At 40.2% G+C, this 12,066-nt stretch overlaps 1 protein-coding gene across 1 annotated transcript in view; it reads left to right on the top strand.

Annotated features, from left to right (window-relative positions):
• LOC138014147 (uncharacterized) overlaps positions 1–11,575 on the top strand; it is a 44,170-nt gene extending 32,595 nt beyond the window's left edge. The window contains exons 10-14 of the mRNA XM_068861166.1: positions 890–1,101; positions 1,318–1,358; positions 7,033–7,129; positions 8,540–8,762; positions 8,880–11,575. Of these exons, the coding sequence (XP_068717267.1) occupies positions 890–1,101; positions 1,318–1,358; positions 7,033–7,129; positions 8,540–8,762; positions 8,880–8,960 (654 nt within the window). The 3' untranslated portion in view covers positions 8,961–11,575. The remainder of the gene's footprint in view (positions 1–889; positions 1,102–1,317; positions 1,359–7,032; positions 7,130–8,539; positions 8,763–8,879) is intronic.
• Positions 11,576–12,066: the final 491 nt, after the last annotated feature.

The raw sequence follows: 12,066 nt of genomic DNA, 5'->3' as shown, positions 1-12,066 counted from the left end.
TTGTAATGCCTGGCTTGGCATATCAGTACATGTTACTGCTCCCAGTTTCTTTATGGTGTTCTTTTAGTATCATCCTGATGAGATTTTTAGTGGAGGGGAAGTATTGAACTCCTATCCTTGCACAGTGGTATAAACAAATTCTTCGTTAAAAAAGTGCTAAGACCTAAGGCTAAGTAAGTCTATGTGAGAGGCAGTGTGGCCCAATGTGGTTAGGGCATTTGCCTTGAGATCCGGAGATCCCGGGTTCAAGACCCGCTCTGACCACTCGTTGAATTTGATCTTGTTAGTCCCTGGTTCAACTTCCCAGCCACACTTGTAAATAGCCAACTGGTTTGCCTAAAGCCAGTTGGGATTCTTAACAGTTGTTGTTGTTCTGTTCTGTTGTTTTGTTGTGTTTCATTGGCCCTGAAAAGCCCCTATGGGGAGCATTTAATTATGTATGTATGTCTGTCTGTCTGTTTGTCTGTCTGTCTATGTATGTATGTATGTATGTATGTATGTATGTATGTATGTATGTATGTATGTATGTATGTATTTGAAGGAATCAATTATGTTAGGAGTCACTTTCTCTGGATGTACAATAGGCCATTTCCGAGTTCAAGTCTGCCTCCTCTTCAAAGCGAGTCTAAGTGCGAAGTTTTTCTTATGAAATGAGGCATAAATCAGTCATATCTCAAGTAGAACTAATTACCATCACAAAAACTTCGCACTTAGACTCGCTTTGAAGAGGAGGCAGACGTGAACTCGGAAATTCCTTATTGGCGTGATGTGATCAACGAGTCTCTTTGGCCCAACAGTTTCTTGAAATTCTCCAGTTCCCAAGCCACTAGCCAGGACTTTGCATCTCAAATCCCTAGCAATACCCATGCTTATTTTTTTTCGTTTACAGAACTATCTTTCCCAGAAGGGCCTAGTCCACAGGGACTTAGCAGCAAGGAATATTCTCGTGGGACATGGTAAGAAAATCAAGATCGCGGACTTTGGATTGATGCGGCAATTGTACCATGAGGTGTACGAAGAAGACACTGAGAAGAAACTGCCAGTGAAGTGGATGGCTCCTGAGTCAATTTTTGAAGACATCTTCACCACCAAGAGCGATGTGTAAGTATCAGGTTTCGTTTATTATATTCATTAAATAAAAGATAACCAATATGATGTTAGTGCATTTTTTATTCAATGGATTGTATTCAATGTTAGAGATAACATGTCATCTTTGGTCTTGTATTAAATAAATTCCACACCTAAGTTCAAACTACACACCAGCAGCAAAATGAACACTGTTTAGTAATTTTGCTGATCCATTTGTTTTACTTGCAGTTGGTCCTATGGCGTGGTTCTGTGGGAAATTGCAACTCTTGGTCAGTAATAAGAATTATTTATTCAATTGCAATTAATATATTTGTACCATATTTTTGGTCATTTGCCGATAATGAGCCTCCAATGCAAGGTGTGTTTTGTGAAACTACACTCATTCAAAAGTGTGTATCTCTTCGGTGTTACTATAACCTGGCCTCAGTTGATCAAACTAAGCCTGGATAACTTTATCCAGTAGATAAGTCACTATCCATTTTTTTATAAAGTATACTCCACATTGAACGACTAAACGTTGGCCAAGACTTTCGCACACACCTACATGTAATACGTTAATGCTCTGGGTGTGCATATTCATGGATACGTAAGCAAACACTGAAATCTTCGCTCAAATTGATATTATCGGATAGTGACTGACACTGATTGTTTACTGACTATGTATAGGCAATTGTGTGGCTGACTGACTTCCCAATGGCGTACTTCCCATCTGACTTAATTGTTGAACGAACGAGCGAACAAAGGAACGATTTCCTTGGTTGTTTTTTTGCACTATAAAACCCCTTTACATAACTTCTTAGTGACAGGGTCCCCCGGGGGTGAATATACAACTTTTATATTTCTTCGCAGCGGGAAAGGAGACCTTCAACGCTACATACCATTTTGTTTTCTCCAGAACACCCTAAGTGAGACTAAAATCCGAAATTTATACCCCTAAGCGAGTCGACGTGCATCCCTCCCCTTGAAATGAATTTATTCAACCTTGAATTTCAACATTTTCGCGACAAGTGTCCACTTTGGTTGAATAATCAAAACTTTGTTTGACTGACTGTTGTTGCTGGCACATCTGTGGTCGTCTTCTGAATATCACCACATGTTTGGCTGGCTCAACGCATGTTTGCGTTTCTTTCATTTCGTGTACCGTTTTAGTGGGTGAAATCATTCCTAAAATAAAAAGGGTGCGAGTCGGGTGACAAATCACTGCTGCTAAGGCGAATATGTTATAAATTACAAGTAAAAGTAATGATAAACCACGATGATGTTTCATTTCATTTTCTCACCGCCTGTAAATGAGCTGACTGGACTCATGCACTGACTCAATCATTCAATCAATCAATCAACTTTATTTAAAACAGGGTAAATGGCTCAGCAAGCTGGTTTTCAGACATGCTGTGTAAGAATTACAAGGTTCTATGAGTAAAATGAACTAAGAAGAGTGAAAAGTCTAGCCACCTGGCTGGCTGACCAACCAACTGGCTGTTTGTCTAAATGCCTATCTGGCTGACCTACTGCCCGACTCTGACTGACGGAATGACTAACTGAATGTGTTTTGCCCAGAACACCCCAAGTGAGACCAAAATCCGAAATTTATACCCCTAAGCGAGACGACGGGCATCCCCCCCCCCCCCGTCCCCATCCGGGAGAGTTACTGGACCAATATGCTTATTAAATTGAAGCAACAACACTACTGCACAAAAACGTGATAACAAAGCTTGTCTCAGTGCTGGTTTTAGCTACTTTATAAATTTGAATTCGTTGCCTTACTTTGACAGAGTAGGTGAAGGCTTTTGCTAACAGGTGATGTTAAAAATATGAATACAAGCCATGATTACGTTTATTTTGGAGACTAGAAGTTGGGTCGTGAGTTTTCGTAGTAAAAGAATTTCAAGTCAAAATTTACACACAACCCGCGAAAAGTTCCCATTTCTTCGTTTCCCGCCTCCCCGATCTGATATCTTGATTCAGGTGAAGGGAATGGGTTATATTAGAGTACTTTTGTTCTAACTATCTTAGATAGCCATATAGGATATCGCACAACATATTAAGTCTTATTCGAGCCACGCAAGGCAACTGGAAATGAACTGATGATTAGTAATAGTAACAGGACTGAGTGGTGTACAATTCAGGGAGTAATGCAAATGATTTCAAAATTGGCCGAACGCGCAGCGCGAGTCCGATTTAATTAAGGGAGTAATCGCCCGCGCAGCGCGAGGGCGATTTAATTAAGGGAGTAATCCTGCAAATGATTTCAAAATCGGCCAAACGAGTAGCGCGAGGCCAATTTAATTAAGGGAGTAATGGTGCAAATAATTTCAAAATGGGCCGAACGACACGAAGTCCTATTTCTAATTAAACGTAACTATAACAAAAGGCGAGAAAGTCAGAACAAAATTCGAGGATAAATGGTCTTTGAATACCTTTTTGTGTGAAAAAGTCAATTATATCCAATCTTTTTTGCAAACAGTACGAAAACAGCAAGAAAGACCCCATCATCCCAAACGCATGTGATTGACGCGCGAATGACGGAGGTGTCCAATTACAGGTATGCAATTCGGAGTTGTTCAAATTGGATAGTTGTAATTGGACACCCATGTGATCGCACGCCAATTACGCGACAAATAGTCGCGCACAGAACCAATCAGATTCGAGAATTTTGTAATAATTACGGTTAGATTTAAAAGCTGCTACTGTCAGGGCATGCGAAATGTTCATTTTCGGTTTCAGTCCTTGGTTTTAAAGCGTCGCATCCTTAAGCTCCCTCCCTATTCACGAAGTTACGGGCAATGACCAAGAAAGATGGACTGGCGTTTTCAGTGCGTCTTGGAAAAAGGTGCTTTTTTCTGTTCACTGCTGGAAAACTAATTTGAACAAAAAGTTGCTAGTTGGCGCTTGCCTGTATAAAAAATTGAAATGAAAGTCTATGAGTTTTGTAATCTTGGTTCTCCACTTGGCCGAACAATAGGCAGAAGTCCAATTTACATTATCACTATTGTCAGTCTACAGTGCATCAACCCGAGCCACTTCTCTTGGCTAGTGTCCAAAGTTTGAATAAAGTATTCTTGTTTGTCTCACGATGTGGTCACTTGTGATGTAGATCGCGACGTTTCGACTGAATACTGCCTGTCTTCATCAGGCGATGAGGTCGACTGGTTATGGGTCAACTTCTAAGTACGATGCTCCACTGTGATTGGTTGCCTTTAAGTAGCTGTGATTGGTGCATTTCGATCCTCGCTGTTTTGGTGTGTTGTTCCTTCGGCTGTCCGCTGTCGTACGGTTCTCCTGTTGTTGTGTTTCTTGATCGTGGGCATCCATGCTTCCGGAATTTCTATTCCACTATCCCTGTTGATATTGTTAAGGTGAAGTCTTATGTGAATCGCCTCATTGATCCTGCGTGAGTACCAATGAGGATCACGATCAATAAACTTTATTTCGTTCCAAGGCGGGTTGTGTCCGGTGTTGTTAGGGTGTTCTGAAACGGCGAAGGTCTGGGTACGGGAAAGTCGGATGTCTCGCTGATGTTCTTTGATTCTATCTTGCGTAGGTCTTCCAGGCTCGCCAATGTAGATTTTACCGCACTCACAGGGGATCCTGTAAACCACGACATCTTGTTTAGTCGGCTCGACAGCGTCTTTCGGTTGTACTAGATGTGATCTTAATGTGGTCTCCGACTTGAAAACAGCGTGATGCCTTGTTGCTGTAGGCAGCGGCGAAGTTATTCGGACTTGTACTCGATCGTGGGCTCAGCACTGCTACTCGGTTTCCTGGTCTTGGTGATTTTCTGCAAGAAAGAAAGAGGGTAACCATTAGAGACAAGAAGGGAAGACAGGTGTTTCCTCATTGGAGATAACAGAGGGTTTGTTACGAGATCTTTGGCGTGTTCGTAGAGGCACTTGACAATACCGCTTTTTACTGATTGCGGGCGGTGGGATTCATACGCTGAGTACTGATCAGTGTGCGTAGGCTTCCTGTACACGCTAGTGGTGAGGCGGCCATCCGGTTCTCTTGAAACTGCGGTGCCAAGGAAAGCGAGTTTGAAGTCGTTTTCTGTCTCCATGGTGAAGCAAATGGAAGGCTGCTGGCTGTTCAGATGCTGTAAGAAGATGTTAACGTTTCCGCGATCCAGGATGGTAAAAGTGTCGTCAACGTAGCGTTTCCAGATACTAGGTTTGTAAGCCAAAGTAGTTATTGCCTGTTGTTCGAAACTTCTCGTGTAGGTTAGCAATAACAGCGAGCAATAACAGCGGAGACCGGGCTTCCCATGGCGGCTGCTTCTAATTGTTCGTAAATTGGTCCGTTATCGGGGAAGTATGGGGATCTCAATAAGAAATTCAGGGGGTCAGCGATCTGAGCAAATGTTAGTGTCGTGCGGTCCGCAAGGCTGGGGTCGTCCTCTAGTCTCTGTAGCAGGGTCTGTATTTTTCTCAAATTCTCTGTACACTAGTGTACAGTACTGGCCGCGGGAATAGCAGCATTACAGGCGCGTATCATGCACGTAAGTCCGCCATATTGCGCGCAATTTACACGCAAATCACGCGCGTGTTACACGAGAGTAAAAAATGACGCGAAAGTGTGTTTAAATAATTACACGCAAATTCTTCACAGTGCGTGTAAAATTTTACGCGCACAGTTTCGTGTAAAAGAGTGCTAATTATTCACTGTTGTACATCAATTTGTAGCAGCTTTTTCTCAAAGAGAATGTTGCATGTCTAATTTCCCTACTGGCTTCCGAAGAATTTATTCAGCTTTGCATTTCAACATTTTCGCAACATGTGTTAACTTTGGTTGAATAATCAAGACTTGGTTTGAATAAACTGTTGTTGGTGGCACATCTGTGGTTGTCTTCTGAATATCACCGCATGTTTGGCTGGCTCAACGCATGTTTGCGTTTGTTTCATTTCGTGTACCGTTTCAGTGGATGAAATCATTCCTAAAATAAAAAGGTTGCGAGTCGGTTGATAAATCACTGCTGCTAAGGCGAATATGTTATAAATTACAAGTAAAAGTAAGGATATACCACGATGATGTTTCATTTCATTTTCTCACCGCCTGTGAATGAGCTGGCTGGACTCATGCACTGACTCAATCATTCAATCAATCAATCAACTTTATTTAAAGCAGGGTAAATGGCTCAGCAAGCTGGTTTTCCGACATGCCATGTAATAATGACAAGGTTCTATGAGTAAAATGAACTAAGAAGAGTGAAAAGTCTAGCCTCCTGGCTGGCTGACCTACTGCCCGACTCTGACTGACGAAATGACTAACTGAATGTGTTAACAAAGGAATAAAGGAAGGAAGGTAGAGGTTGTCCATCCCGCTGGCTAGTTAACTAACCAACTTGATCAGTTACTCAAAGACTGATTGGCTGACCGACCAAAACTGACCAACAGACTGACTGACTGACAGACTGACTCAGTAAACAAATGAGGGAATGAACCAAATCTGGCCATCTAGTAAAGCAGCTATCCAAAGGACTGACGGACGAAGAGACTGAGTAGTTAATCAATAGATTAATTGAATAACTGGTTCAGTGGCTAAATGAACAAGGAAAGAAATGGACTTACAGAAATAAGAGCAAGCAAACGAACGGGGAAACATATTCCGGTTAGGGGTTTTTGGGGGAGGTGGGGAGGGGCGAGGAGAGGTTAAACTTCTCTAAGATATTCCAACGCCAAGGCGTAGACATGACCAATCCGCCATCTTTCCTCAGTTCATGATGAAAATGGACTGAATGATCTCGATCTTACCGATTTTGTGTGCTCAGCATTTGCATCTCTAAATGTGCACTTACTTACTTACTTATTTATTTATTTATTTATTTATTTATTTATTTATTTATTGTGAGGTTCAAATCTTTATGAATCGAGGTTTTCTTTAGTAAAACACCTCGCTTTCTTGAAATGGTTTATGGTGTGCCTCAAGACATGTTATGTGAATAATTTACAGGGGGCTCACCTTACGCTCTGAAGAAACACAAAGAGGTCTTGGAGAGCTTGAGGAGTGGTTACAGACTGGAAAAACCTGACATGTGCACAGACCGTGTGTAAGTTCTCCCTAGGTAACCATAGACAGGAAACATCCTATGAAACCATTTTAAGAAAGGTGTGGTACATACGATCGAAGTAGGAATGTTTAGAATTTCATAGTGTGAGTGAGTTGTTTGATCTGTTTTCATGCCTCTTTGCATCCATCTTTCTGAAACACAAAATTCTTGAAGATAACTACTAGGCTAACTACCAGGTAACACAGTTGAAATTTGTTGCGACTTCATTAGAATGTGAGTTTGAAAGAAAGACCTCCTGTCGTATCTGGTCTCGCAGAACTCAAAGATGTACAAAACCACTGGCTTTGCCTTAGTTTCCATTTCCTCCGTCTCACACTTCCTGAAACGACACAAGAATTGACTGGAGCTACAAATACATGGATTTCAGAAACCTTGCATGTGTAAAGCCTTTAGGTATTTTACTAGTGTACCTACATGGGGGAAATGCTGCCGAGGGGAAGGGGAATAGTAGACACGGTTCGTGCATGGAATTGAATCGAGATTTTAATAGGCCATGAGCAAGGGAGGGTGCAAAACGTAAAGGTAGACTCCCACTGGAGAAAAGAAAGAAAACAGTAGTTAGAGGATACGAGCATGTACTTCTTGACATGGTCAGTTTTAATAAGCGCAGAGTACTAGGTACTATGATTCATGTCAATGACTGAGATAATATACTTTGCCCTTAAGCAAATTCGAAATCATAAGTAAGTGCGATCTGTTTGATTTAAAAAAGGTAAGTTGTGGTTAAAATAACGACGCATCGTTTGTGAGGAAATACAACGTAAATAACCCCCTGAGAGGACATAATTGTGGTTACTAGTAAAATACAAAACCAGAAGAGTTGAAGAAAAGAAATTAAAGGTAATTGGGTAGCATTGGCATCGATTGGGATACTCATATTCAACGGCAGGAATCCTGACCATTCATCACTCTAGTTCAGCCTGACAGCTTTTCCTTTTTGTATTTCACGAAGCTGTGATAACGTTTATCATGGATAAAAGAAGCGAAAATGAACTGTAACACTGAAAAACAGAGCAGTCTTACAGGTTAAGTTTCCTCGAATTGGGAACGTGGCTGCAAGCTTCTGTTGTAATTATAATCTTCTGTGTACCTAACAATTTGCTCAAACATTTATTAGGAAAGAAGACTCTGGGACGTGGATCTTAATTCCTCAATTCGCACCTAACCACAATCCTTGCACCCCTGACCTTACTGCGACCACAAATCCTTACTTTTCGAAGAAAATGTGTTCTTCTCTCGATTTGAGAGCTGCCTCGTTCGTTCGCTTCAGGTTCAATTACAGTTGGAACAGTGAAACACATGAATCAAACGGAAACAATGTTAATAGGTTATGTGAAGATCATCGATTTTCCTGCAGAGAAGAAAACTCCTTTTTTGTTAATTTTTAAGGTACACCTTGATGACAGAGTGTTGGAACCAGGACCCAGATGAACGGCCAAGCTTTCAGCGGCTGTATAACAGACTTGACGATATGTTGGAGGAGCAAGGGGAGTACTTTAGCTGGGACAATCACGACGAAACGAAATATTATTATAGCAAACAGGCTTCAAAGACAGCAGAAGTTGATGAACTGGACAACCTTGAAGTTGCAAATCTGCCGGATGTGTCCACGGTAAGTTTTGTGGCACAAACTTCTTGCCGTTGTAAACTTGTGCTTGGCCTTGCATGACAACTGAATTTGTGTATTGAAGTTACCTTCAATCTTGTGCTATCATACCTTTGATCTTAGCGGGGGTCAAACGCATCAGAAGCTGATGAACCAGCCCAACTCCAAGTTGAAAATCCACTGAATCCACAAGCTGCACGGTGATGAATTGGTTCATTAAATCACTTTTGAAACTCCTTAAAGTTATGCCAATATGCTTTGATCTCATTGCTGCCAGACACATCAGAAGTTTAGAAACAGGAAAATCATCAGGTTGTATGTATCCAAGACAAGTCTTCAAGCTGAATGATTTACAGTTGTCAACGAATGCTTTGCCTAGCATAACTGAGCTATCAATATTTTTAGTTAAAGTAAGTTACGAGACATAGCTGGAGATTTAGCTCTATGAACTTTGGTCTTAATCAGTTTCTCGGTTTAAGATAGACCTTGTAGTTAGATTGCTGCTAAAGCTACTTCTTAATTGATTGATTGATTGATTGATTTATTTATTTACTTACTTACTTACTTACTTATTTAATTAATTAATTAATTATTTATTTATTTATTTATTTATTTATTACCAAGTGAGATATAACACTGTTTAAGTACAACTAGCTACCAAACAAATTGCCCACTGTCAGGCACATTTTCTTACCGAGACGGACAGATTTTAACAATTTAAACCTCAAAGATCTGCCTTGTCTTGACTTTGTTTGGCCATTAACAAGCAGGAAAAGGGAAGAATCTCGGACGACACCAATATCGTAACCTTAGGTGCACTCCTCTCGTCTCATGGTCCACTCTGCTCAAACAAACACAATGGCGTGCTTCTAGTCAGTGAAGGCAAGTTTACTTGCACTGTTCGCGAGACGCAGGTCAGGCCAGAGTGTTTCTTTGCTAGAAGGCATTTGTTGCATATGTTAACTTGGCTAAGTCATCCAATTAAAAAAAACGTCAAAAAGCTGTAGCTAGGCTGGGACATACTAATTGTTATCATCTGTGATCATCATCATATCATTACTAATTTTTATTTACTTATTTTAATAGTTTATTTCTTCTCAATTTTTTTGGCAATCCGTTACGCCCAGTATTCCTCCATTGTTACTCCTGTAGATCATGGACTGAGTGCTTTTAATAGGCAACTTTCACGCTAGCATCATTTGACTACAACTACTAGAATTCAGTTTGTTTTTCTTTTCTTATTTAACTTTTGTGTTCCCAGCGGGCTCAAAATACCAATAGCTATAATTCGCATGGGACAAGCAAAACCTGCAGGATTCTGGTACTTGTAGCCAAATGGCGTCATCATGCAAATGTTCTATAGGTGAATCTAAGTTTAACTGAGCAAATATTTAAATTAACGTCAGGAACGGACTTTCTCAACATGGCAAGCTCTTAATTAAAGTCGCCTTCAACCCACTTCAGAAGTGCACATAGTTAGATGTTCGCCTAATTTTGATATCAAACACCAAGTGTCCCTTTAACTGTAAGCATTTTGCTGCCTTTTGAAACAACAAAGTATTTGTTAGGGTTAGCATATTATTCAGGTTAGGGTCAATGCAGCTGATAATTTTTCCTTGCTCGGTGCAGCTTAGAGGACACTTAATAATGTTAATTGTGAGCATTTCTGGACACAAGTTGGGCGGAAGAGCAAGGAACACTTCTTGACGCTTATCAATATCGGCGTACATCTCAATTTAGTATAATTGCATAGGTAATTATTGACAATTCTCTGCGCTGATTGGTTGCCGACGAGGCGATTATTACGGGGTAATAACCGAAGCGGTTTTTCAAAATGGCCGCAGGCGGAAGAGCAATGGGACAACATCGGCGAACATCTCAATATGTGCATTTCTGGACATATCGCATCCGCTACTTTCTGGGTTTTCTTTTTCTCTAGGATAAACTTTTGACCTCATGTTTTGTCTCAACAAGGCTTCTACCAAGACCCCAATCAACCTAAGGACTCGTTCAACTATTTAAACACCCTCTACAAAGCAAAATTATAACGTGTTGGCCTTGAAGACTTTGGCACTGTAAAAAAAAGAAACATTTTCAGTAAGATCAAGGGAGTATTCCACCAAAAGAAACACAAAATTAGATAGCTTTTAAGTAACCATGCCAGGCCCTAAATTAGAAACAGCGATAGGTCTTGACGTTGTAAAGAAAAGGAGCACATAAAGATAGGTACGATAAATCAATTTCTTAATTTTGGTAATTTTTGTAAAAGTGCAAGCTGCACTTAAAGTATGTGCTCTGTTATGTTGTAGATGGTGCATTGGCATAATAAAAAAAGAAAGTAGAGTAAAATTTCACTTCATTATGTTTCTAAAGAAGGAGGGGAACAAGAAATACAAAATAAGTTAGCTTGTAAGTAAATATGCCAGGCCCGAAATTAGAAACAGCGATAGTCCTTGACATGTTAAAGAAAAGGAGCACATAACGATAAGTATAATAAATTAATTTCTTAATTTTGGTAATTTTTGTAAAAGTGCAAGCTGCACTTAAAGTATGTGCTCTGTTATGTTGTAGATGGTGCATTGGCATAATAAAAAAGAAAGTAGAGTAAAATTTCACTTCATTATGTTTCTAAAGAAGGAGGGGAACAAGAAATACAAAATAAGTTAGCTTGTAAGTAAATATGCCAGGCCCAAAATTAGAAACACCGATAGTTGTTGACATTTTAAAGAAAAAGAGTACATAACGATAAGTAAAATAAATCAATTTCTTAATTTTGGTAATTTTTGTAAAAGTGCAAGCTGCACTTAAAGTATGTGCTCTGTTATGTTGTAGATGGTACATTGGCATAATAAAAAAGAAAGTAGAGTAAAATTTTGTGTTTCACTGATTTATGTTTGTGAAGAAAGAGGGGAACAAGGGAAGGTAAGACATTCAAATGATGGCACAGTAGCTTCTTCGCTGTAAGTAAGAACTTACAGAGGACAATGTTGAGACGGGAAAAATAGACAAGGAGACTAAAACAGAACCACATGTTACCATGAATAGATGGTTTTCACGTGACGTCACAGCGGCCATTTTGGTGTACTAGAACAATAGACATCCTCTCCGTTGGGGACTGAACTCTACTTTTATGCAAATTCTGCGCAAATATTTTCTATTGTTTTGTACACCAAAATGGCCGTCAACTCTCGTGAGTGAAAACCATCTATTGGTGGGGGAAACGGTGCAACGAAAGGTGTAAGAGGAATGACACTTTTATAGGCAACTGATAGGGAGCGTAGCACTAACAGCCAGTCATTATCACAAGGAC

Source organism: Montipora capricornis, chromosome 8, assembly GCF_036669925.1.
Source record: "Montipora capricornis isolate CH-2021 chromosome 8, ASM3666992v2, whole genome shotgun sequence".
NCBI classification, from domain to species: domain Eukaryota; kingdom Metazoa; phylum Cnidaria; class Anthozoa; order Scleractinia; family Acroporidae; genus Montipora; species Montipora capricornis.
The sequence above is the reverse complement of the archived record's forward strand: the minus strand, read 5'-3'. Positions and strand labels throughout refer to the sequence as shown.